Source organism: Heloderma suspectum, chromosome 1 (assembly GCF_057233095.1).
Source record: "Heloderma suspectum isolate Gila_16-S chromosome 1, 16-S_ref, whole genome shotgun sequence".
NCBI lineage: Eukaryota > Metazoa > Chordata > Lepidosauria > Squamata > Helodermatidae > Heloderma > Heloderma suspectum.
Window position 1 is genome coordinate 136,203,796 of NC_139458.1, and position 27,599 is coordinate 136,231,394.

At 44.5% G+C, this 27,599-nt stretch overlaps 1 protein-coding gene across 2 annotated transcripts; it reads right to left on the reverse strand.

The window, feature by feature from the left end:
- Window positions 1–1,784: 1,784 nt before the first annotated feature.
- Window positions 1,785–27,239, reverse strand: LOC146357969 (membrane-spanning 4-domains subfamily A member 15-like). 2 transcript variants are annotated; one of them, XM_084859517.1, is made up of 7 exons: window positions 26,974–27,225; window positions 19,256–19,503; window positions 15,869–15,991; window positions 12,734–12,790; window positions 9,609–9,734; window positions 5,988–6,104; window positions 1,785–3,263 (listed from the first exon to the last, which is right to left on the reverse strand). In XM_084859517.1, the coding sequence occupies exons 2-7, from the start codon at window positions 19,490–19,492 to the stop codon at window positions 3,159–3,161; spliced, it is 765 nt and encodes a 254-aa protein (XP_084715643.1). In that variant the 5' UTR covers window positions 19,493–19,503; window positions 26,974–27,225; the 3' UTR covers window positions 1,785–3,158. The 2 variants fall into 2 exon arrangements, with proteins under 2 accessions (XP_084715643.1, XP_084715652.1); XM_084859526.1 differs by lacking the exon at window positions 9,609–9,734 and having other exon boundaries at window positions 26,974–27,239.
- Window positions 27,240–27,599: the final 360 nt, after the last annotated feature.

Below are 27,599 nucleotides of genomic sequence, written 5' to 3' on the forward strand. Positions count from 1 at the left end.
CAGGGCAAGCGCAAAATGAGTACATGTTTCTATAGAAAGTATTCCTGTTTCTGCCCTTAGAAGGGGAGCAGGTGTACCTTGAGGGCCAGCTAACAGGAATCTCGTAAAAGAATTCTGTACCACCTCTAAAGTGGAAACACTGGTATATCCCCATATCTCTGCACCATATGACAGTTGTGGAAGTATCTTCTTCACAAATACCTCAACTGCTGGAGCAGCCAGGCTCCCTCCTTGAAATGTAAGAAAACGAATCAGGGACTGTATGGGGTGGGAAGATTTCAATTTAACTGCTTTCAAATGAGGCTTCCATAAAAGCTGAGCATTAAACTCAAGTCCCAAGTATCTAAAATTACGCTGCTGTTCAATGGGTTTATTATCCAATTTTCACATATGATTTCTTCTTCTTCCTGCCAAACACTACCACTTTTGTTTTTGAACAATTTATTAATAGGTGCTCTTTTCTGCAGAACTTACTAAATTCTGTCAATGACCTCCACATCCCAATTTATGTGGTAGGAATTATAACAATATCATCAGCATACAAAAGAACTGAGAGCTTGCCATCCAAAACTGAGCCCGGGAAATATTCCAAACTACACAGTTCCTGTACAATGTCATTGATATAAAAACTGAAAAGGAAGCAGGCCAAAAGACATCCCTGTCGCACACCTCTGTCAGGTGGTATATTTTCTGAGATCAAATCCTGGGAAGTACTAGTTCTCCTCTACTCAGCACTGGTTAGGCCTCATCTGGAGTACTCTGTCCAGTTCTGGGCACTGCACTTTAAGAAGGATGCAGACAAGCTGGAGAGGGTTCAGAGGAGGGCAACAAAGATGATCAGGGGACTGGAAACAAAGCCCACTGAAGAGAGACTGAAAGAACTGGGCATGTTTAGCCTTGAGAAGAGAAGACTGAGGGGAGATATGTACTTGAAGTACTTGAAAGGTTGTCACTGAGAGGAAGGCCAGGATCTCTTCTGGATCATCCCAGAGTGCAGGACCCGGAATAATGGGCTCAAGTTACAGGAAGCCAGATTCCGGCTGAACATCAGGAGAAACTTCCTGACTGTCAGACCAATATGACAATGGAACCAATTACCCAGGGAGGTAGTGGGCTCTCCCTCACTGGAGGCATTCAAGATCAGGCTGGACAGCCTCTTGTCAGGGATGCTCTGACTTGGATTCCTGCATTGAGCAGGGGGTTGGACTCGATGGTCTGATAGGCCCCTTCCAACCCTACTGTTCTATGATTGTATGAACCCATTTGCCCCTAGTCTAACCCTAAGAGAGGTATTAGAGTGGAGCATTTGTATTAAGTACAGGAGCCATCTGTCAATATTTGTGGCAGATGACTTTTGCCATAGATGGCTTCTGTCTATAAGATCAAAGGCGGAACTAAAACCCACAAAGGCAGCAAACAACTCTCTTCTACCATCTTGAGGATATTTTTGAATCAAGTGATGGAGTACAAAGGATTGACCTATCGTAGACTTTCCCTTTATAAACCCAGCAATAATTGAATTTTCAGCAGCCCAGGACTCTAGTCTACATAATAAATATTCGGAATACAGTTTAGAAATAACAGTGAGCAAGCAAATTGGTTTAAAATTATTTGGATTGGCCTTAGAACCTTTTTTATGGATTGGGACCACTATACTTACTCCTCAGCCCCGAGGAATTCTCCCATGATGGTTTATATAAGTAAATGTTGTAGTAAGAACTGGATACCACCAGTCAGAATTTGCACTAAACAATTCTCCTGGGAGCATATGCTCTCCAGGGGCCTTTTTTTTTTTTTTTTTACAGGTAAAGATTTAATTAAAACATTTATTTCATCTGGAGTGACAGGATCCCATTCATAGCAAGAGGAGAGGACCAAATATTTTGTATTGTAAGGGGGGTCTGCAATGATCCTGAGGGGGAAGTGGCTTAAAAATGAAGAAAAATGAGCATGCCACTGCGATTATGTAATTTGGTTATCAATAGGGCCATTATAACCTCTTGTCCCTTTTACTACCAGGGCCCAGAATCTGGATGAGTCCCTTTCTAAGGTTTCCAGAGCTAACTCCATCCATGATTGTCACATGCACTCATCCTTTTTTGACTGTAATAAATTTTTATACTCTCTTCGGAGATATATGTAAAAACCAGGGATGTCAGATAATTTCGCCACGAATCTCGGGGAGGCCAAATGCCAGCGCATTCGGCCCCCCGAAATCGGTGGCGAAATGGTCTGCCACCCCCCGCCACCCCCTGGGACGGGACTTACCTTGGGCGAATCTCCCTGGTGGCGGCGGCTCCGGTTCGGCGGCTGCGGCGGCCAGTCTTCCAACCAGCTGCCGCTGCCGCCATTTCCAAGTTAAAAAAAAAACAACGTGATAGGTTACGTAAAGATTTACGTAGCCTATCACGGCTAGATTTTTAAAAAATACCGTGATAGGCTACATAAATGTTTACATAGCCTATCACGGCTGAGTTAAAAAACCACAAAAAAAGTGCGTATGCAAATGGCGGCGCCCATGGGCGCTGCCATGTGAGTACGTGCGTTTTTTTTTTTTAAACTCAGCCGTGATAGGCTATGTAAACATTTACGTAGCCTATCATGGCTGACTGCAGGGACGCAAACGGCGGCTACAGCCACTGCCATTTGCAGTCCCGGCCGGCCAGGATTTGCGGCGGGAGGGATGGGGCGCCTCCCACGCGGCCAGAATTTCGGGGGGGAGGGATGGGGCACCTCCCCCCCCACGAATCAAATTTCGTCACAGGTAAGTGACTTTCGTACATCCCTAGTAAAAACTGAAATTTTCTGAAGTGTCCTCATGTCTCAACTTCCTTTTGGCTTTTGCTAGGGCGTGCTTCTGAGCGGTGCACTGTGCATCAAACCAACCCTGATTTGGGTGTTTGGCTGGCTGGGTGGGTTTAGAACTGACAACAAAGGGCTGAATCTTTTGAGCTATTTATCAAAAATGTCCAGGGGGTCTGGGGAGGTAAAAAGTTGATTCCCTTAGGGCTAATATCCTTAGGGCTAATATCTTAACATCCATTCACTGCTACGAATAAACCTATGGGATGGAACGTTTTCCCTGGAAAAAACTGAGCACGGGAAAAGTTTCTATTTTGGGGTTTTTTCTGCCTACATCACTGCTTCTCTCAGGTTCTTTATGAAGTTTCACTCTGATGAGAAAGTGTCACAGGATCAGAGCTTGGAGGAGCAGTGGGAGTCACACTATCTCCAATGACAGTGCAGGGCACATAGACTATGGTCTGAAACACAGAAAAAATAATTCAGTATTAGACATTTTCATTGTCATAATTATCCAACGGTCACTCTGATTTTTAAAAGGAAGCAAAACCCCATACAAAACAGGGTGAATCCCTAAGCCAGGATGCTTTCCTCCTGACCAGAGGAACATCAAGCACATATATCTTATCTGGATTGAGCTTTAATGTACCAGCTCTCATTCAGCCCATTACTACAGGATGTTTCAAAAAGATGGACCCGATTTGAAATCACTATATCTCTGCAACCACGAACCGCCCATGAATGAAACTCTTACCACTTGAAAGGGTGGGGCATAGGGTTTCAAATGATTGCTGCTAGATGCCTCTCTCAGTGCACAAACAGCCCCTAGCCTCATTCGCAAGATGGCGACCCTGCAACACAAGGCGTTTTGCGTTCTGCAGTTCAGCAAGACTGAATCCGCAATCACAGTGCAGTGTGTGTTTCAACAGTGTTTTGGCACGGATCCGCCAATGCCAAAGAGCATTTGTCATTTGTACCGACAATTTGAGGAAACAGGCTGTTTATGTAAGGGGACAAGCACAGGGCGACCACGCACTTCAGAGGAAATGTGAGAATTCAAGAGAGTCTTCACCGTAGCCCATGCAAGTCCACTCGTCGTGCCAGCCAAGAACTTGCGATCTCTCATACGACTGTCCGGCGTGTGTTAAGGTGACATTTAATCATGAGGCCATACCGGTTGCAATTGGTAGTGGCTCTTCGTGCAGGTGTCAAAGGAAAGCATGTAGAATTTAGTGATGCAATGTTACAGAACATGGAGGATGACAGCTTCTTACTGCACTTGATTTTTAGTGATGAAGCAACGTTTCATCTAAGTGGTAAAGTTAACCGTCACAATGTGCGCATTTGGGGATTACGGAATCCATATGAAACGTAGAGAATGAGCGTAATTCCCCGAAAGTGAACGTGTTTTGTGCCATTTCTCAAAAGAAGGTTTATGGCCCTTTCTTTTTCGAGGGAAACACAGTTACGGGGCAAACGTATCTCAAAATGCTGCAGAATTGGCTCTTTCCACAACTTAATGAAGATTCCGATGACTTCATTTTTCAGCAAGACAGAGCATCGCCAGATTGGCACCTGCAGGTTCGACATTTTCTAAATGACACACTGCCTCAACATTGGATAGCCTGCATGGGACCCCCAAGACTTGGCACTACACTCTTGGCCCCCAAGATCTCCAGACATTACACCCTGCGACTTTTTCTTGTGGGGATACATCAAATAACATGTTTTTGTGCCACTATTAGTGACTAATCTGGATGACCTCAAAAAGAGAATCACGGCAGTGGTGACTTCAGTGGAAGAAGACACTTTGAGAGGCGTTTGGGACGAATTCAACTATCGTCTCGATATTGTCCGTACAGCAGGTGGAGGGCACATAGAGCATTTATAAAATGGTTAGTAAAACTTGATGACTCATTAAACCATTTGTAACTTTTGGTGTAATTGTAACATGTTGCCATCATGAAATATACTGCTTTGAAATTGGGTCCATCATTTTGAAACAGCCTGTACCTTCAGGCACCAGCTTACAACCTCAATAGCTTTCTTGGCATTGGATGAAAGAGAGAAATCCACATATTGGTGACAACACATTCCAAATCCTCAGACAACCTTTCCTAGCAGTTCCACTTCCATGTAACTGTTAGACTCAATTGCTGAGGGATACCATACACCAACAGCCCAGATGCTGAACAGGAGTTCCCAATCATCCCCTTCTAGAACTGACCTCTAAGGAAGGACTGGAACCAAGGGAAAATTATGCCTCTGGAACTGATTACCAAGAGGTGCTCCAGAAGGATACCATGGCTGATGGTATTAAACAATGCTGATAGGTCCAGTGGAACTAACAGGGATATGCTCACCCTATCCAGTTCCTGGTGCAGATCATTCACCAAGTTGATCAAAGCTGAAAACAATCTGGAGGGACCCTCTTCCCCTTTTAAAAAACACACACCCCTTTATGTGGAAATGGTGTGTATCAGGTGGAGGAGATGTGTCCCTAGTAACTGATCACATCACAGATATCCAACTGGGGTACAAACAGAAGCCAGAATTGTACTGAATGCATTATCTGGAGCAAAAACCCAATTTCTTGGAAGCTGGGAAATTTTGTAGCCTTGTGACAGAGGGGGGATCTTTGTGGCAAAGTGCTGCAACTGATTTTCAAGAAAAGAGATAAAAACTAACATTCTCTGCGCAGTAAGCTAATTATCTGGACAAGCCTCAGAGAAAGCAGAGGGGAACCTGCGTTCCTCAAATGGTGAGTGGCTGCCCCTGTGTTTTGTACTCAGCAGCACAAATACCTTTGATCGTATTGCCAGGGCACATCGCTTAATGCCAAAGGACGGCTATCATGCAGATATTAGTTATATGATGGGGACAGCTAAAGTGGGAGTAATCACTTCTTATCACTACAGGCTGTAGATGCTGGATGTATATCTAAGCAACAGAGGACTTCTACAGTGGGTCAGACTTCAAATCTGGACCCAGCATCCTGTCTTTCTCAGTGGATACTACCGGAAGATTTAGAGAGAGCTGCAAGAAGTCCACAGTAGCCGGAAGGAAGACATTATTTACTCATGTTTATTCATGTACTCAAGTGAAACCTTCCCTCCCATACCATTTTCATCTTTGGCTTTTCAACACGATCTGCTTACACTCTGAGCAAAATACCAAATGCTTACCGTGTCGTTGGTACAGCAGTTTGCTTGGCACCCAAAATGTGCTACCAAAGCGGTGATGCAGAACTCCAGTGAGCTGAACAAGAGGAGCAGGGCACTGAGACCAGTAGCTGCAGACATCTGAGCAGAGAGGCACACACAATACGTATCATCATCTCCCTCAAACCGGCAAATTAATTCAGTTGCAACACTGCAACTTTAAGAAGTGTCCTAACACCTATATTCTCATTACTGAGAATAATGTATGTTATTGGTCAGCCTATATAAATACAGTTAACAACAACATTAATAATACTGCATTGAAAACACCAGTAAAAAATTCACCTAGGGAAGAGCTGGAGGCTGTGGTGAAAATGTTGCTTCATTTATTCAAATGACAGGAATTATTCTTTGAATGTGAAATTGTAAAACCCATGATGGTAATGAAAGCCTTGGACGAGCTCTTCTTAGAACGTCTGTGTTTTGCGATACCGGGTCCATCTACATGGAAGCGGTTTCTGAGGCGATTCCTTTTAAATCCGAGTGTTCATGAAATTGGGTTTGCTCCTCCCGTGGCAAGCAAAGCCCGCAGAGTGGTGTTTACAGTCGTCCCCCCGCCCCCCGCTTTCACAGGGCAAGCGGCACCTGAAGCGGTGTGAGCCGGGGGTTGGGTGGGCGGAGTCCAGCGGGTAGAACTGAACCGCAGCGCAGCGAATGAGCAGAGGCTTGCTCCCACCCCCGCGCAGTGGAGTGCAATCGAGGACAAGTTACTTCCGAGTATACATGTTTTAGCTGGCACCTCTCCTCTGTGTCCACCCTGTCTCGGCAGGATTAGGGGTCATTTGGGGGCGATTAGCTTTTACAATCAGGCTCTGCGTACCTTCGCACTTCCATAAGAGCGGAGTTTTCAAGGACAGGCTTTGCGCGCTCAGTGACGTGCAATGGAAGGCACTGAGTTACTTCGAGTAGACATGTTTATCCAACCCCCGCTCCTCACGTCCACCCTTTCTTAGCGGCAGGTGTGAAGATCTCTTCTTAAGGAAAGGAGGAAACACGTGCCGTCAACCTCTTCCGGCACTCACGCCACCTCCCCCCCCCCAGCTAGTAGTTCCCCTCACTAAAGGAGACTGCCAAGGGGCAGTCTGAGGCCAAGGGGCAATGACGAGGAGGACGAGGAGGAGGAGAGCTCGCCCCCCCTCACCACCCAGCCGACTCCATGGAATTATTAGCTGCCTGTTGGGGACGAGGGGGGCAATGCTCCTAGGGGAATCCTGGCTGTGCTCTTCCCAAGCTGCCTCCATTGCTGCAGAGAAGCAAGCAGCTGAGGGGAGGCGGAGGCCGACGCCGACTTCTGCGCACGTACCTTGGTCCGACCCCTCTCTGCTCCCGTACTCAGCGAAGTGCAACCGAAGGCAATGAGATACTTCTGAGTAGCCATGCTTAGGCTCATGTCCACCCTTTCATGAAGCAGGTTTCCCTTCCGACAATCAGTGTCGCTCCCCCCGCACCTGTGCTGCAGCCCTTCATACTTTTGCTCTTATGAAAGAGTGAAGGATTTAAAACAACGGGCTCCCCCCCCCCCCCGTCCTGCTCGTGCGCTGAATGGAGTGCAATGGAGGATAATGCGCTACTTCCAGGTAGACATCTTTGGCCAGATCCCCCCTTCTGCCCAGCCATTCTCATCAGGAAGAAGGTTCCTTTTGGGGTGAACACCTTTTAAACTCGTTACGCTTATGCGCGCATTCGCTGGTCCGGACATTGCAAAGAGAGCAGGCAAAGGGATTCTCCCGCCCCCTCCGCTTGTACTTGGTAAAGTGCATTGCAGGGAATGAGTTCCTGTCACGTAGACATGTTTTGGGCAATCCTCTGCTCGTATCCACCCTTCTGTGATGCCATGTTCCCATCCACCAATCAGCACTGGTCCTCCCCAGCCTGCACTGAAGGCAGTTTAGGGCACACAGACTCCCAAATTGCACTGAAGTTGCTATGATGGGAACATCTGCCACAACATGAGTTTGCAATAAAGCACTTCTTAAGGCATGAAAAACCACGCTTGCTATGGAGGGTGTGTGTGTTATCTCCCACAATGGTTTTGGGGGTGCGGTAGTCCTGGAGTAAATGCCCCATATAGATAGGCCCACTGCAAAGCACAGCTTCAGGCAGACATTTGAAACTGTTTGACGGGCAATGATAAGGCTAAAATATATATGTTATTTGAGCCTCATTCATGCTTGGAAATGCCATGTGAATCGGCAGGCTTTTGCTGCATTCCTTTCATTTTTCAAAAACACATCATCCCATGAGTATGAGAAAGAGACAGAGGAGCTGTGTGCGTGCTTTTCACATGCCGTGATGTCACAGGCACTATGCCATAATAGTCCATGCCATCTGCTAAACAACCTTCCAGACAGCACTCATGATTGCAACGGACATGCTAGTTTTTGAGGAAAAATGGCATTTTCCCAGTGACAAGATCTTGCAGTGCGAGTACTGAGGAAAAGCAATTCGCCTGTAACAGAAGTGCTGTTTTGAGAAAAGACATTTGTATTCTGCACTGCTGAATAATAACTGCACAATTATCCATGCTAAAAATGACCAGGGAAGACCCCCCCACCAAGCCCTTCCCTATGCTATGATTATGCTGTTTTTAAACGAGTACGGAGTCAGCATAGTTTTTGACAGTTGGAGTTGTGCACAATGAAGGAGAAATTAAAACCGAAGACTTGGTGGTAGAAGGGGATCTGTCAAGGGCTCCTTGGAGGCTTCTCTCAGTCTAATCCAGTAGCCAAAACCCGACACAGACAAAGGGATTCCTTTCAAAGCTTTATTCTTCTTTTACAACTTAACACCTCTACAGGTAGCAACTAGATCTGAGTAGCAGAGTACCTATGCCCTAAGTTGGAACAGTTGGTCCCCATTTGAAAGGGAATCACTGGCAGACCCCTGAACTTAAGGACTAGGGAGAGTCCCTCCCCTTTTCCCTTGGATCCTCTGGGCGCAGCTGTTGTTTGCGCGCCAACCGGGCACTGCGCCTCCTTTCCGCGCCCTCCATCTGGCGCCGCTCTCTGCGTCTGCGTCGCACATCCACCAAGTCTGCTATTTGTGCTCGGTCACTCCCTGGACTGCTTTCTAATCTAGGAATGCTGGTGGGAGGAATCTCCGTCAGCTGCGGGCCCTGGGAAAGAGGAGCGCGCTCCTCTCCCAGGAGCGACTGCTGTTCCTCAGAATCAGAAGTACTCTGGGATTCTATGGGCTCAGTGTCCACCCTGACAGGATCATCCGTGCCATTTATCGAAAGAAGGCCAATAGGGGGTGGGTAGGGAGGGTAGGGAGGGAAATTTTCCCCAGACTGCGGAGTTTACCAGAACTCGAGGATTCTAAGCCTTTAACCAAAACACAGAGAAGGCACATGCATGCGCAGGCACAAGAACTGGATGCGCAGCTTGAGTTTTGCTTGCTCTTTTCTCTACAGCAGTTCCCACGGTCAAAGAGACAATCCATGTCTTACACAGTGCTTCTTGTGGTAGTGTGAACTGCTGCACTAAAAGCAGCTAGCAAAACTCAATGTATCTACAGGTTTCTCTCCCATGCAAATCCCATCCATGGATCTTGCTCACATAGTCAAAGTTCTTAATGTTCACTTACATGTGCTGGATTATCTTTGGTATAAAAACCAACTATTGGATTTAAAGCCAGCTCCACTATATATAGAATGGTACCAATTAATGCCAATACAGCACTTGTGATGTTCATTCCCACACTGCAATACACCTGAAAGAGAGACAGTGATGTGTCTCTTTAATGTCACACATTCCATTAAAAAGAAGAGTAACATCCAGTCAATGTGAAGAAAAACACTTGCTCATTAAGACAACTAAGGGCGTGTTTCCACGCTATCAGCTTCACCTGGCTAGCAACTCTGTTGCGATGTTTCCCCAATCCTATCTCCTCTTTTTCCAGTTTCCACAGTGCTTAAAGTCCTGACTTATCACTGTAGCCTGGGGCTCTGTGCTGTTTCCTCTGTGCTCTAATCAAATTATTTTCTTGATGGCTGGGTGACGTCTGGGTTGGGTCTGATTGCTTCATCTGTGTTCCTGCCTCCTCCTCTTGCTGAGTCCCCCCTCCCTCTCCCCCTTCGCTGACAGAAACATACTTCTGGGTTCAGTGTGAGGATTGGAGGTGAATGTCATCAGACTGGCAGGGGCTGCTGAACCAATCAGAGAGGCTCCCCCCTCCAGGCAATACTCCCCTTAAAGGAAATATCGGGAACAAGCCTCATTGACCACAGTGGGAGTTACTTCCGAGTAGACATCCCAGACGTATGCCTGATTCCGCCCATTTTTTCTCTTTCCCTCTAAATAGCAGGCTACCGCATTAGGAGGCACCCCTAAGGTTGCCACACTAGCAGGCACACGCTAAGTTACTATCTCATTATCACGCTATTGTGCAAGTCTTCCATCAATACACATATCCTCCTCGTCAGTATGCTGCTATGGCTCTCTCACTCTATCAATCACGAAATAGCACTATCACGCATTTGCACTATCACGCAATAGCACATTAGTCCGGGGTGCCCTGCTGACTCCAGTTGAGGTCAAGGGGGCTTTGTTCCGGAAAAGGTGCTATTGTGCGATAGCGCAAATGTGTGTTAGTGCTATTTTGCGATTGAGTGATAGAGTCATAGGAAGATACTGACATAGAGGGTGTGCATATTGATCGAAGACCTGCACAACAGTGTGATAATGAGATAGTGACTTAGTGTGTAATATGAAAACTAGACTATGATGCTTGCGGCATTATTTCCCTGGTCCAAACGACACAAAGGAATATTAGCCGTAGATCCTCCCCACGTGTAGTTCTGGGAAATGTCCTGAGATAGACCTGATTTTCAGGCTGTAGAGGGAGTACTTGCTTGCCTGTGATAGTAGGCTTATACACGCTAGTGTCCTAGTTCTTATTTTCAATGTTTTAAAGATTGGTCCCTTGGCATCCTGCTCCAAAACAGTGATGAAACTTCTGGAAAACGGGGAGGGAAAAGTTTGGGTCACTGAGGTCACAAGCGACACACCCACAAAGGCCAGGTTACACGCCCCATGGGCAGGACGATGATACTGAACCCAGTGTGGTTGTGGAAACAGGTCAGTAATGGGAAAAGTAAGTGGGAAAAGTCGAACTATAACTAGTCTCAGAAGAAGCGGTTTTTCAGCGATAAAATGTGGGGCTGGTGCTGAATGGCCATGATGTCATGGAAACACAGAGACCTCACTGCGCAGCCAGGTTGGAGTAAATAGCTGATGGAGACACAGCCTAAGTTTCAAGCTGTACTGAGGTTGCCCTCAGGGGAAATTTAAATCTAAAGACAAAGCTAAAGCAGCCCAGGGCACTGCAGAGGGATTTGTAAACATGAAACTGTGTGGCATCCTTTGTCTTTTGATCTCAGTTTCCCCTGAGGAAAAACTGAATACATCTTGAAGGCCAAGAGTTTAAAAATGAAAGGAAAACCGATGAGATTTATTCACACCTTAAAACACCTCTTACCTTCTTCATCCCAAGCAGCTATGGAATATAAAAACCTCAACTAGAACGATAACAAGCAGAAAGCCAATAAAATGCTTAAGAAAGTAAAAAGGAATGGTTGGGATATTGGAATTGACTGAACAAAGGACCACAGTATGCCTGATTTTACATTTCTACTCCCCCCATGCATTCATCCTGTTTCTAAATTCCAACAGGGGTGGAAATAAGGCATTTTTCCATTTCTCCCAGCAAAATGATGAATCTTTCTCCTGTATCTGACCTCCCTTCCCGCTACTGTATGCAGCACACATTTTGCTCCTTTTACTGGTGAAAATGCTACTGCAATGCTATATTAACAGCACAACCAATTTGGGTTTGAGGAGAGGGGGGACCAAAGCTATCTCCAAGTGGATCTCCACTTGCCCTAAGACTTGTCCATCATTCCTCAGCCTTATAGAAGTGGAAGAATGGGCCTCTTTTGACATTGCTTTCAGAGCGTGTAAATTAGTGCAATGTGGCTCCTTCCTACACCACAGAGGTGATGCAAGAAGTCCCATGTCACATAGAAGGAGTCTACCATGTGGCTTCTCATTACTAGAGGGGTGCTGCCTGTCTAGTAAACTGGGGCAGTGCTGATGTGAAAAGAGACAGATTGTGGACTCCTCCCATGTGACCAACAGCTTCTGATATTTCCTTCATGATTCAGGAAAGAGCTGCAGAGCAGTGTTTCCCACACCATGAGGATAACATCAGAAGGGGGCCAGTGAGTGCCTGCCTGAGCCTTGGAAGATGCCTACTGGATCAAGGTTGGAGTGGCAAACAAAAGGCTGCCTCACCCCCTCAGCATTTTCCATTGCTCAAGGAAGGTCTTCATTTGAGACAAAGCCTGCTGTTCATGTCTTGAGCACACTCCTGGAGAGAGTGGAGGACAGGAAGGCCTGGCGTGCTACGGTCCATGGGGTCACGAAGAGTTGGACATGACTTAAAGACTGAACAACAACAACTGCTCTGTTCAGGGGTGCATATGGATGGCAGCACTGCATGGGACTTGATTAGGACATGGCTGCCCTCTGCTCTACATTGGCTGCAGAGGTTTTCAGAGCTCAGACATACAAAGATCTTTGACTTAGATCAAATGCACATCTCCATAACATTGATGATACACATGGCCCTGGAGCTGTAATACGAAGGCAGGTTACTTGTTGACATTTCTAGCATTATAAAAGTGGAACAAAAGTCATATACTGTCTCACCAAGCAGGTTTCCAGATGGTTCTCAGCTGACACGGACAGAGATCCAGAAGCAATGAACTGTCCACAAGAAAGAAGAAGAAAATACATTTGACTGCAGTTCACATAAATTTTACCCTCCCCACAAATTACTTCATTCATTCATTCATTCATTCATTCATTATATTTCTATACCACCCCAAAACTGTTCACAAAAAAGGTTAAAAAAAATTTTCAACACCATTAATCTTGCTTTCCTTTTAAATAAGTGCAGCAAATTGGCTTTCACACTATGGAAGTTCAGGGAGATACTTCGAATGCTGCCTGGTAATGATACCATGTTTTTTCCTGACTCTGGTTCTCTGCTTTTAATAGTGGCATGGCAGGCAAAAATTCAATAGGTGATGTTTTCCCCATTATTTAATCTCCGACAGCTGAATTTCTGCATGTCGTAGAACTAGTACAAACACAGCTCCCCCCCCCCCCCCAGTATCCTTGACTGGTGGCAGTAGGCAAGTTCTGGTGCTATACAAGTCTTTCCACAAGAGCAGTGAAATTGATCAGTGGTGGCCCAAAGCAAGCAGATCCATGAACATATATAAATAAGTGGATTGTTTAACAGGACAGCCCCCCACCCCCATGTTCTCAATCAGCTCTCCAGTTGGAGGAGCTATACCTTGAGATGCTCTATTTTACTTTACCTACAAAAGTAGGTTTGTAGGAAGAACTGTTCACCAGTTCTTTCATCATGGGGCAAGGAAATACAGGGAAATATTCTGTAGTTCAAGTGCAAGGTATATTAGGACTTAGGCAGTTTATGAAATGTGCTATGATTACATGGAAATGGATGCTATAATATACTTAACTGATCTTAAAAGCCTCACTGCTGTGTGCCACACCTAAGTGTATGCCCCTTACAACTACTAAATCAGCTTTCCGTAGTTCTAAGAGCTACTGCAGGAATCCATGAGTAAGTGGATCTGGAGATTTGGTATGAGTTGTATGGCTAAAGTTAGGCCAAATTTGTTACACTAAAGTGGCTTCTAATTCCAGTTCTCTACACAAAGTTACATCACTGAAGTCAGCTGAGGTTTTTTTTTTTTTAAATTAAGTAAAAAATAATATAAGATGTCACAAACAAAATAAAGAATCCAACCATCTAATTCAGTTTACCAGTTATAATTCAAAAACTTCATAACAGCTTCCAAAATACAGCTGTTTCCAGAAGCTAGGTTCTTTGCCCCAACCCACTTCCAAAGATATATTCTAAAAAATCATTTCCTTTTAAAAATGAACATATTTGTTAAAGAGGTGGTGTTGCTTTTCAATTTGCATAGGGCTTGACTCCATGATGAGTATTAAGTGTGATTTCAAGTACAAATTATATGGGCCTCTCTCCCACCCTCACTGAGATGAGGTTTCATGAATATGTAGAGATGGACAGCAGTCATATGGCACACTGAGGTAAAACACAGAGTCTGTGTACAGGCAAATCCATTAAAGAAATCCAACAACATATGGTTGTGTTTTCCCACCTATCCATAAGGAAGCTAGGAAGTGCTTCTTATTAAAAAGCAAGACTTCTATCCCTTAGAAAACCACACTGACGAAAAGAAATTAGCCAGTGTCGTCTGCCCCACTGCACTTGCAATCAAGCCTTTTAAATCCCAAGCCTTTAAGGTCCCAAGACATGGTCTGAAGGCTCATGAGGCAGCCACCTTGCTGAAGCTAAGCAGGTCTGGGTCTAGTTGGTGCTTGGAGGGGAGACCACCTAGGAACCACATGTAGCTACCTTGAGTTCCTCAATGGAAGAAAGGTGGGATATAAGTGTAATAATAAATAAAATAATAAGAAGCTATAACTGAGGTTTTGCTAAGACATGCAAAGGCTTATGATGGGAGTTCTGTTCTGTGCTGTGGTCATTTCAGCCAGCTTCTCAGCAGCAACTTTGACATCAAACCACCTTCCTGCCTACCAAAGAGTCCCCCTAGCAGTGAGAATCAACAAGTGGGGCTTGGTTAAACCTACCACCAGAACTAGCATCACCTTTGAAGGAGAAACATTGACCACCTGACTATGATTTCTTCCTCTCACCCTTCAACAGAGATGCATTCAGAAGAGACTGCATTGTTTCAGTTAGCAATCTATGCTATGTTTGAACTTGTGAGTGTAACTCTTATATGAGAAGCAGCCTTTTCAACCATGAATGTTAAACCATATGTACCTGGGCAATTGATTCAGGAGAAATTTGCACTGCAAGATCTTGGGATGTAATGAGCCCTTGCTGCTTCAAGAAGAAAGATGTATGCATGACCTGAGTGGGAAAACATCTGGGCAGCCGCTTGACCCAACATCTGGTATGTGCCCCAGATGTAGCCAGTGTGCTATTAAATCACTAACTAGCTACCTACCAAGCACCACTGCTGCAATGGGATCTCCCTCAAAGAATAGCATCATCATTGGAAAGAGCAGTGAAATTCAAAATACTGATTTCTACATTCCTTAGGAAAGCCTGCCAGGGCAAGTATGATTCAGTCTGGCCCCATCAACATACCCAAGGGGCTTCCATCTAGTCCACATGCTTACTTAGAACTAGGAACATACTTGTCATTATTATGGATGGTGTGTGTGTGTGCTTGTACACTGCAGGGACCCCATATGTATTGTTTGTGTGAGTGCTGCTTTGCACACAGAGGCACATGGCACTCTTCTGTGGGCTCTCTGTCAGTGGGGCCAGGGCATCTAATATCAAGGATGAACAGCAAGTTTTGCAGCTAATGGAATATTATCCCCAAGTGTAGCATTTCTCCCCAGTAGATGTCTAAACCTGTTTCTTGCTCCTGGTGACCCCAGCCACTGAGAACCAAATCATTACAGAGCTTTGGTCTGGGATCTGTTTCTTGGCAGATCCCAGAACGTTGAGAACCAACATTTTTATATAGGAGATGCCCAGTTCTTTGCACTCATTGCCAACAATGTTTCCTTATGTTATTTATCTTCATCATAATCTCATTCCCATTTCATTTTCCAGGAATTAAACAGCAGGTGATAGAGACAGCGGTTTGTTTATTAGCCATTAGCTCTCTGTATCCAAAGAGTTAGCAGCTGAACAGGAATGTGAATATCCATGGTCTAAATTCAAACCTACACACTACTTACAATTAATCCTCCCCAAAAGGGATAACCTCCAGCACTGGCAAAAGGCATGTACCATCCAGTGAGAAGAAGAAGTGGGAGTGCCCCAAAGCCAAAGTGTATCAATCTAATTATGATCTGGATAGCCTGTGGGAAGGAAATGCACACACACAATAAAACAATACCCTGCCACCTGAAAACATGTGCATTTGACACCTTAGAATCTCGAACATCACTGTAAAAGTAGGAAAAAAATCCAACCAGATCATTGAAGATGCAATCCTATACACACTTATCTGGGAGTAAGCTCCGTTACAGACAATGGGGCTTACTTCTTAGTAGACATTTATAGGATTGCACTGCTTTTATTTATTCATTCATTTATTTGTTTGTTTGTTTATTTCATTTATATCTCACCTTTTATTCCTCTTGCAAGGAATCCTAGGTGGCTTACATGATCCTCCTCCTCTCCATTTTATCATCACAACAACCCTGTGAGGTTGGTTAGGCTGAAAGTCAGTGACTGGCCCAAAGTCACCCAGTGAGATTCATGGCTGAGGGGGGACTAGAACCCAGATCTCTTAAGTCTTAGTCCCACACTCTAACCACAAGTCCTAAACAGTAATTCTTCTTTACCCAGAATTCACCAATATAATGTGTACAACCTATTTTGAAGATTTTTTTTATCCTAATACTGATGAAATATAAGAAGATGAAAAAAGACTTTAACCTACCACCAGAGGGAAACAGAACAAAATGTTTCAGGGTGTTTCTACATTAAGCAACCCCCCCACAAAAATCCACATCCTTTGTGGAGCTTCCTGCTTTCGGTTTCTTTATGGGATTAGGAAGGGCTCCTTTACACAGCAGACATGTGGTTTGAACTGAGGGAGTGACTTTCTCCCTCCCTGGCATGTTTGCAAAGGAGTGGGGTGTGTGTGTTTCCATAGCTTAACTTCTGCTGTACTCTTTTCTCACAGCCCCCAGGAAACCTCTGACTTACTTCTGAGTAGACATGAAGTGTAAGATTGTGCCGCAAGACTGCCACCCTTGGTGCTTACATGGGAGTAAGCCCCATTGAACTCAATGGGACTTACTTCTGGGTAGACATAAGATTGCCCTGTACGTCTGCAACCCTCGGCACACTTACTTGGGAGTAAGCCCTATTAAACTTAACGGGGTGCTCTGAATCAACAGAGGACATTGCTTCTGAGCTTGCTGGGGTGGGGGATCAGATGTGTCTCCCTTCATTGCAGGGAGGCATTTTACCCTCTTCTCCCTCTGACTGAGAAATGTGCTCAAGCATTTACATGGCAGACACCTAGGGATGTACAAAAGTCACTTACCTTTTCGTGGATTCTGTTTGTGGTGGTGGGGGAGGCGCTCTGTCCCTCCCCCCGGAATCCTCGACGGGGGGGTAGGTGATCTGGTCCTCCCTCCCGGAATCCTCGATGGCTGGCTCCAGGCCGTCTGCAGCCGGATTTCCGGCCGCGGACGGGCTGCTGCGGACGCAAATGGTGGCCGCCATAGCGGCCGCCATTTGCGTCCACCCAGGCAGCCGTGATAGGCTACGTAAGAATTTACGTAGCCTATCATGGCTAACCAAAAAAACCACACCCCAGCATACGCAAATGGCGGCGGCTACGGCGGCCGCCATTTGCGTTCCCTATTTTTGGCTGATTTATCTTACGTAAATATTTACGTAAGATAAAACGGTGAAAAAAAGGGGAATGCAAATAGTGTAGTGGGCGCTATTTGCGTTCCTTTATTTTTCACCGTTCTAGCCTACGTAAATATTTACATAGGCTAGAACGGCGAAAAATAAAGGAATGTTATTAAATAAAGGATTCCTCACTGGAATCCATGTCGGAATTCTCCGCCATCCCTACAGGGACCTGGGAATCAAGGAAAGTCCTTCCTCAGCAAGACTTGAGCGGAGGCAGGCATTGCAATCAAGAGGCGATTCTTGCCCTCGCGCCTGTCAAATCTGTTTCTGCACACCCCGCTTCCATCCTCAATGCCTTTGTCATCCTGACCACGTGCGTCCCCAGCAACTGAAAACAAACGCCCACAGCAGGTAGACAGACTGGTTTCTTTTGCTATTGGAGAATGAATTTCACAGGAAGGTCATGCCGCTCCTGTTCCGTGGGATGGAAAAAATACCACATTTATTGCATATGGGGAAACACGGGATAGGCTGGGGGAAATTGCCAGAGACACCATGGAGGGTAATGGCATCACCTAAAAAGCCTGCAAACTTCCGTGAGAGAGCCATCTCAGTAGCAGGATAAAATCTCTGTGTGATGAACCCCTCAGTCTCCCTAGCTTATGTAAGAACCCAATATTCCCTCTGGCTGCCAACTGCCAAGTAACTGTATATTTTCACACAAACACATGATTGCCCACACGCACCTTAATCCCCTGAGTATCAAACTCTAAACCATGCCCCATTTTCGAAGGTGACAGTTGCACCGCCCCCCATTGAGACAGGAAGTCCAGCCCTAGCCAGAAGCCCCACGTATGCGATCAGCTGACCCGGTCATATGACCTTCAGGGGGAATTAGACACCACCATGGGAAGGTCCAAACTGGCTTTTAATAAACTGAGCTACTTTCTGAGTACTGTGGAAAATAGTTCAGTTTTCCAACCCCCAATTACAAGCCTATCAAGGAAAGGGGGTTCCACCTCACCCCTACTAATCAAGGTGTCTTGGGGCATCTCTACACCAGCCTAAAATCCTGCATTTAAAACGGGGCTTTCTGCTTCCGTTTTAAATGCAGGATCACAACTCCTCCCTTTTTCACCCTCTTCCTTTCCCGCTCCTTCTCCCTGTATCTGAGTCTTCCATTATCTTTCATTGATCTCGCTCCTCTTCTTGCCACTTTTCCTCTTTTCAGGAGGGAACTCAAGCAGAACACAATGGGGTAATTTGATAGCTCATTATCTGTGATCTATTTAAAAATGGAACAAAGGGCATTTAGTGCAGGAGACGCCCTGGGGGGTCACGGCGTCAAGTAAAGAGCTCACAAACTTTCGTGAAGGAGCAATCTCAACTGCAGGATAAAAGCTCCATGTGAAGAAGCCCTTGGACTGTGCGTGCAGCAAATTTCAGCTGCCTAGCTATCGTGGGTTCCCAGCCCAGGGTCCCCATACGTTGTTGGATGACAGCTCCCATATTCCATGCCCACTGTCCATACTGGTTCAGAATGATGGGAATCGTAGTCCAACAACAGCTGGGGAGCCTTGGTTGGGAAAGGCTGACAGAGGCTTCCTTTTGTGGTATTACTGTTTGGATTCAGCCCCCGTTGGTCAGACTAGCCTTTCCCGCACTGCCAGTCTGCCACCAGGCCTGCAGGGGAACCACTGAAATGGCCATGAACCAGAATGGGAGCGGATATCAAATGACCTTACCCCCAGCATCTTGGCTTCTGCTCTGAGCCACTTCTCCAAAGCCCTCGTCTGCGGACTCGGCTCAGGTGGGTTGCTGGGCCTTCCAAGCTGCTGCCCTCCACATTGCACATATTGTACCATCACTGGTGGTTGGATAACAGTAGGAGGGACCCCCTGTCCTGCCTGCATTATGTTGGCACCATTTAGGGGAACAAACATCATCATTCTATTAGCCACTCTCATGGGATCTGTTGCCATAGCCAAGCTGTCTGCAAAACAAAGAAACCAAACAAAACCAGAAGCGATGTTGCCGGTAAGGTACAATACTTGCCCCAGAAAGTAAACCGTTGTGGGGATTTTGAATGCCCAACTTATTTTAAACTGCTCCCCAATTTCTTTATTTTTTCTTCAGTAGCTCTGAGTTTAACATCTTGAGCAAATTCCCATGGTTATTATCATAAATGTAATTTATCATTTATATGCCTCCCTTCTTGAACCCAGAGCAGCTAATAGCAGAAAGCTAAAAATAGCACAATATAATAAGAATACAAAGATGACAGATTGTGAAAACATATAATACAAAACTAAGAAAAACAAACAGTGCTGAGACTGGGGGTGCTTCCAGATGAGGCTTTTATGGTGCCATCGTCCTGCCTCATCCACGGACTTTTACTGTGTGTGCATGTATGCACAGACATAATCATCTTCAACTTGTTACCTTGCCAAGTTTCCCCACCGCTTTTTCTGACTTTTCTCCTACCGCAGAAAATCCGTTAAAAAATAAAATAAAAGGTAGAATAGCTGCACAGTGCCTTCTCTTTGGTGGCTCTAGGAGCCCTCCTTCTGGATGCAACCAAAAAGATGTTATATATTAAAGACTATGTGTAACCAACATTATACAGTGGTCCCCAACCTTTTGGGTCCTGTGGGTACATTTGGTTTTTAGAGAAAATGTTATGGATACTGTCACAAAATGACTGCCATGGGGGGATGGGGGTGGGAGTCACAAAATTAGTCCATGGGCCACACCAAAAATCGGTATCAAGTAAGGTGGCAAAATATCATTATGAGTTTTTGAAAGCTGTGTCTCTGGATCGTATTTTCATGTGATCACACGTTCCGACTGCTTGCTTAAGCTTTTTATGATGTCATCAAGATGGCTGAAGCCATCTCTTCTAACTTTTCTAATTTAAGCTGCAACTTGTGAACAAAGTGTCTGATTTAAAACATTAAAACTGCGTTGTTAGGCTAATGAATTCTCTTACAAACAACTAATTGTAATAATGACCTTATCTGTTACAATTGTGTGGTACAAGCCATATATCAAGACAAAAGTTAAATTTTCCCTCATTTTTATACAGTGTACTGCATATGACACATTACCTGATTGAGATATGCACCTAAAGGATATTAGACAATTGTAGGGTACACTTTTACCTTTCCAACAAGCCATAGCTTGAGTACATTAATTTTGATATGCCATAGTTAGACATATGTGAGCATATCCACATTTCATGTAATTTTACCCAGTGTATGCATAACAGGTAACTTTGTGTTATTGGAAAGAAACATCCAGTAGTTTTGGGAGTTCAGCAACTTTCAGTATGCATATATGTTTTATTTACAAACATTACAGTGTTATCATTTCACAATTGCTAACATTTAATCTTTAATTTAATTTAATGTTTGTCACCACTGCAGTCATCTTCTGAGTCCTCAACTTCAACTGCAAAGTCTACATCTGTTTTCTTCTGGTAATGTAGAGCTTATCAAGATTCCCAACCGACTTGGTCACAGCATTTCATACTCCCAACTTCTAGAGATTAATACAGCTCTCTACATGCAAAAGCTTGCAATATCAGATGAACATGTTGCACTTCCATCTAATATTTGCCTTGGAATCCCAACTACCTTGCCTGGGACAGTTTTGACTGGTTAGAGGGCACATGCAGTGGCAAGGGGACCTCATATAGAGTCAACGGAATTGCCATGCAGCCAAAGTTCATTGGGTCTCAGTTGCCTAAATCATAGAGTTCATAGAATCATAGGGCTGGAAGGGGCCTACAAGACCATCGAGTCCAACCCCCTGCTCAGTGCAGGAAGCCTGATTCCCAGGCGGTCTCCCATCCAAGTGCTAACCGGGGCTGACCCTGCTTAGCTTCCGAGATCAGACGAGATCAGGCTCAGTTCACCTCTGTACCGCCTCAAGTAGTAAAAACAAAGAAGAGAAGCATTTCTAGCTGGACATTTATGTTACCAATATACAATGCTGGCAAGAGGGAAGGTCCACCAATAACTTATACTGCAGAGGTGAACACAAACATATTTTTTTGCCCTGCTTTGCATGGCTCGCATGTCGAACCATGACAAGCAGCAGGACAGGCTTCAACCTACATGTCCGTGATGCCACCAATAGTGCAAGACAATATTGGCTATTTGCCAATAACACATGCTCCAGCAACTGAAAGGTCAACTGCATATGAGGTGCTAAACCAGTCTATCAACATCATGCAATGTCTGCAATTGTCCAAGATCGTGTGTGCGCTTTTTCAGGCACTTTATGCCAAAGCTGTCAAAATCACATGGAAGCATCTAGACAAATTCAAATATACCATTGTAATTAGAACAGGTGTATTTCAAACCATATGCACATTTTTGGCCATCATTGGCAAGCAGTTTCAGGATGCAGGATTGTGTGATTTGTGCGTTGAGTCAGGCACAATTTCAGAAGGTTCAGTAGCAGGGGTAATGGAAAGTCACAAGTGCCATAAGACTTCACAAGCTGGTTTATGAAACAGTTATGTGGCTAGCATGGCATGGTTTCCAGTCATGGTTAAAAGACATGCATGCAGAAGACATTGCATATTTGGATGACATACTGAACAGCATAAACAACCTCTGCCAAGATAAATGCACAGCTTCACTGCAGAAAATCCTTGGTCAGCAATCCTGTTCAAGGATTATGGAACTATTGGCTTGTTGGTAAAGCCCCGGAGACATCCTCTGCAGCCCCATGAGCTGGGAATGTATAAACAATTATCGCTTGTCGGTTTGTTTGGGTTATAAGATCTGGGCAGTATGCCAGAGATTATTGTTTATCCGTTTCCCCCCCCTTCCATTTCCTTTTAACTCCTTTTTTTAAAAAAATAATAGACATGATATACTGTATATAAAATTCTGGTTTGTGGGTGTATAGAAATGTACACACTCATATATATACAGTATTTAGAAATGATACTATCTAAAATATACTTGTGTATATTTTAGTATAAAATATACTAGTGATTGTTGTTGCTTTTTTTTCTTTTATCCATAATAATTTCCTTCTTTTTCTTTTAATTATTATGAGTATTGTTATTATTTTGAGACTATGTTTAGTAATATTCCTGGTTGGTTGGTGGATTTTAGCTTTACCATTATATGTTAGTTGAAAAGCATTTTATGGCTAGGGGAAAAGAATTGTATGCCTGTTTCCTTGCTATAAATCTGAGGATATGTTACTGAAATAAGATGGATTACCTAGGCTGTACTGAATTGTAATACTGGCAATGGTATAATGTTTTATCCCTTTGTTTTCCTGTTCTTTCACCGTTATCCTTCTCTTTCCTTTTTATATTTCCTTTTTTTGTTTTTCTGGTTGTTGCTGTGTCCTCAAGAATACTGTAATGTTGGAAACTGTAGATCATGATTATGTTGTTGGCATGGTTTATTTCATTTATAAAGATAAAAAGCAGAATAAAAATTAAGTAAAAAAAAAGGATTATGGAACTCTTTGAGGACTACTTTACTTACCTCAGATGTGAAAATGGAAGTCTCTCCGCATTTTGGGTATCCTATCTCAACATGGTGGAAATTCTGCTGGGCTTAATTAGAGCATCACGTGAAGGTGACTGGATGCTGACATGCAATGTTCCATGGTGCTTGGCTTATGACAGACTGAATTATGCATGCTACCTTCCATACTATTATGCCTAGGTGACCAGGCTGCCCAATGAGCACCCAGACATACTTGAACATTCATACAAGGTGGATTTTCCACCTTGCATGTCCTCAATGTGCTCTCGCTCAGCACTAAATAGGCCTGTAGATTGGGCCCAGGAGGAACAAAGAGATTTAGTCTCAATCAAGGAGCTGTCAGTAAGTACGGTCTGACATCAGAATACAGGAGCATGTTTCTGAAGCAGTTGAAACCGCAGTAGGATGACACATCCAGATTTCCATCTGAACAGAATAAAAAAAAGATAAGGCAGACATCCAAGCTTTAGTTGGCTAAATGATGAACAGTTGGCTGAGTCCAATGAGCCATGGTCAGGCAGATTTGACTAGTTTGCCCACTAGCGTAGCAGCACCCCCTGATGTGGCCAATGATCTTCTCACAGCTCATGAAATTGGAGAAGCAGTGTATTTGGATTTCAAGAAGATGTGTTTGGAAGAAAGTTCTGCAACTACCAACTTCCATGGAAAGATGTCCAAAAAGAACCTTAAAACATATTCCAGTGCTAACAGGAAGATAGTATTCATTTATGGTAAAGCTAAAGAAGTTGAATTCAAGGCTGACAGAAACCTCTTTGGGCTTATGGTCCTTGTTGCCCAAGGTAGACAGTTGCATATGAGAGATGTCTTAGGTCACCCTCTGGGACCTTTGCCTCATGCTTTAGCAAATAGAGGTGGATCACTCTGGAAGACTAAAAGGCTGCACTTGCTAGAGTGTTGGGGAAAAAAATGTATTTCAAGCAGAAAACATACAGAGTTCTATCAAAGATGCTGAGAGATAAAAGCAAACCACAAATGCTAGTCTGCAGCTGAAGAACATTGCACCAGCTTACAAAATCCAGCAGTTAAGATGGTATCTGTGCAACTCATCTAACAAGTCTGAGCTCATCAAGTTCTCGGTGCAACAGTGGAGGATGTCTAAGTACATGAAGAGGTTGGAAGACGAAACAGGGGAGGAGGCCTGTTTCAAAATCATCAAAGACTACTGGGAAGAAGTCTGTGAGTTGAGGTCTACCCAAGAAGAAGCTGATACTTGAAGCTGACACCAAGAAGAAGCTGACAGAATGCTGCTGTATACAGTTCATGCAGCAATGCCAGGTACAAAATCTATTGTCGTTTCAGAAGACACCAACATACTGGCACTATGCGTTGGCTTTGTGAGTGGAATGCCCCATGGTTTTGTTCCATGTTTCACAGAGCCGCACAAGATTTTTTGATATGAACAAACTCACAAGTGCAATTGGACAGGATGTGTCGGATGCCCTGACTACACGCCTTCACTGGCTGTGACACTGTGAGTGCTTTTGCAGGTCAGAGGAAGGTGACTTCCTTGAAGCTAACGAGAAAGGACAAGAACTACCAGGAGATGTTCAGTCAACTAGGGAGGTCATGGGAAATCTCTAGAGAGATGTTTGAGAAATTACAGCTATTCACCTGTGAAATGTATGTTCCAACTATTTGCACTACTTCTGTAAATGACCTATGATCTGAACTTTTTTGTGCCACGCAAGGAGAGATGGAGCCCAGTCAGCTTTGAGCATGCAACGATTGCCTATTCATGAACACTCTAAGGGCCAATTTCCAGGTGGGAATTTGGAGATGCAGTTTAAAAAACCCAGCCACTAGGGATGTTGCGGGCATCTGGTTGAGGCTCAAGGCCCAGTGAGAAATTGCTGGCTCAGCCCCCCAGATGTCAGTCTGCAGAGCCCCATGCTTGCCCGACTCGGTGCGTACCAAGTCAAGCAAGCACGGAGACCCTTGATCTCTCGTGGAGCTGCAAAATGGGGGCTCGGCCTTTTTTGTAAAGGCTGATTTTATGCAAATGGTGGCTGTAAAGTGACCATTTATGCAAGATTACAGGTGTAAATGGCCATGTACACCGGTAATCTTATGTAAATGGCCGCTTTAAGGCCACCATTTGCGTAAAATTGGCCTTTATGAAAAAGGTTGAGCTGCCATTTTTATGTAAAATGGTGGCTTGGTGAGGGATTGGGTGGCTGTGCACCGCTTGCTGAGCATGGTGAGCAGGGCTGGCTGGCTGGCCAGTGTTGGTCGAGCAGTGTGTGTCCCGGACCACAGTAAGCTTGTCCATTCCTACCAGCCACATGTACTTAGCCCAAAAGATTATGGTTGGATGACAGAGATGGCAATTTTGTCATTGCCTGGATACATGAACCACCAGCACCAACTGCAGTTTTGGAGATGTTGCCATACAAGTGTGTGCATTCCTGTCAACTGCCAAACTTCTCATGCCTGTCCAATGGACTTGCTTGCATTGCTATGTGCAAACTGCAGTCATGTAGCAACCAGAAAAAAACACACAGATGTAGACTTTCCAGTTGAACCTGAGGACTCAGAAGATGACTGCAGTGGTGATAAACATTAACATTAAATTAAATTAAAGATTAGATGTTAGCAGTTGTGAATGATAACACTGTAACATTTGTAAATAAAAACATATGCATATTGGAAGCTGCTGAACTCACAAAACTACTAGATGTTTCTTTGCAATAACACTAAGTTGTCCGTTATCCGTACACTGGGTAAAATGTAACTTTTTTCTTGATATATGGCTTATACCATGAAAATGGTAACAGATAAGGTCATTATTACAATTGTTTGTAAGAGAATTCATTAGCTTTCCAACACAGTTTTAAACTTTCAAATCAGTCACTTTGTTCACATGTTAGAGCTTAAATGAGTAAAGTTAGAAAAGAATGGCTTTGGCTATCTTGATGACATCATAAAAAGCTTAAGCTACCAGTTCGAACGTGTGATCACATGAAAATATAATCTAGAGACAGACACCTTTAAAAAAATCATGAAGTTTTGCCACTTTACATGATACCAATATCTGTCAATTTTGACCTCTTGTCCCATAGCCACAGGCAAGCCAATTTCCCAAGATGAGCTCTAAATGAATTCTTCTAAAACTAATTCTCCCCCAATTTATTTTCCCAAAATAGAAAGATGACTCCCCAAACACACAAAGACCCCACACAAGACATTGACAATGCACAAAGATCCCACACAGCAAACACATAAAACCTACATACACTCTCTTTCATCTGGATCACCTCCCCAACACTCACACTCCCCCTCAGGAGCAACCCTAAAGTCTTTCTTTTTCACACACACACATGTATCCCCATCCATTCACACACAACCATTCATCTACCACACTACCCTCCCTTGGTCCTGCCAGGCCCCCAAAGTTATTCGCCACTGGCTTCCCCAACTCAGCCCCGTTTCCCTAGCCCTCCCCATACAAGTTTCCCTCACACTGCCTTTCTTTTTGTGTGTCTTGGGGGTGCTGCCTCTCCAAACTGAGCTGCTTGAGAACGATCATCCTCACCCAGTAAAGACTCAAGGCTTCCACACACTCTGACAGGGACAAGTGCCTCCTCTTCTTTAGAAGGGCTCTGGTGATTCATCAGTGAGGGGAAAGCCCTCTGCACATGTTCAGAAGCACTCTGTTTCTCCTTCAAATCTTTCAGAGCTGAGCCTTGGTTCAAACTAAGCACACTTTCCAAATTCATTTAGGGACAAACCTATACATATTTAGAAAGAAAAAAGTCCTAAAACGCCCAGCATTCCGTGCTGGGTGGGGAACGCTGGGAGTTGTAGGGCATTTTTCTGTCTAAACGTGCATTGGTTTGCACCCTTAGTACATTTGCAAAGTCTTTGCATTACTATAGTGACAATTGGGCACAGGTGCTATAAGGTGTGCATGTGTGTGAGCTTACCTGCCCAACTTGTAGTCCACCCCTCAACTGTCCTCTCTCCAGGCAACACACTAGAGACTCTGGTAAGTTTAGCAACAGGTGCCTTACTGCCAAACAAAAATACACTAACTTCTTCAGAACTCCATTGCGCTCTGAGAGGGGAAGTGCTCTGACTCAGCTCGTAGGGCTACACTGAGAGAGAGGCCCCACCGAGACAGAAGGAACAGCAACTAACACTTGCAGGCTCACTTAAAGCTATGCACCCACATAATTACACTGCTCAGTGTGCTTGTCCCCTACCAGACGCACCAGGAAATAGTGAGAAGTGAAAGCCATACTCCCAAGTAGGGGTAAAAAGGAAGTGGGATGACTTCGATTCTAACTAGACCAGAAAAATTATAGGCAAGGAGGCAGACCCCATTGCAAAATGGGTCAGCTCCCTTGTCACGCCCTATGGTGTGAGAAGACATACACTGCAGTACCCTTGCCGTACTAGTGCAAATTCACATCTGAACTGGGTCAGGGATTAAACATCAAACACTAAGAATATATGTATGCCAAAGGTACACAAAAAACTGGTTACAGGCAACCAATTAATATTACCATTTTACAGGTGAGGAACACTATGGCTGGGGAATAAAAGGGAC

Bases quoted from the DNA above. Each gene is read 5' to 3' on its own strand.
- LOC146357969 (XM_084859517.1), bottom strand. From the start codon at position 19,492: ATGGCAACAGATCCCATGAGAGTGGCTAATAGAATGATGATGTTTGTT. The intron at 9,735-12,733 runs GTGAGACAGTAT...TCTCTCTTTCAG, and splicing joins ACCATCTGGAAACCTGCTTG to GTGTATTGCAGTGTGGGAAT. The intron at 6,105-9,608 runs GTAAGTGAACAT...CTCTCTGCTCAG, and splicing joins CCAAAGATAATCCAGCACAT to ATGTCTGCAGCTACTGGTCT.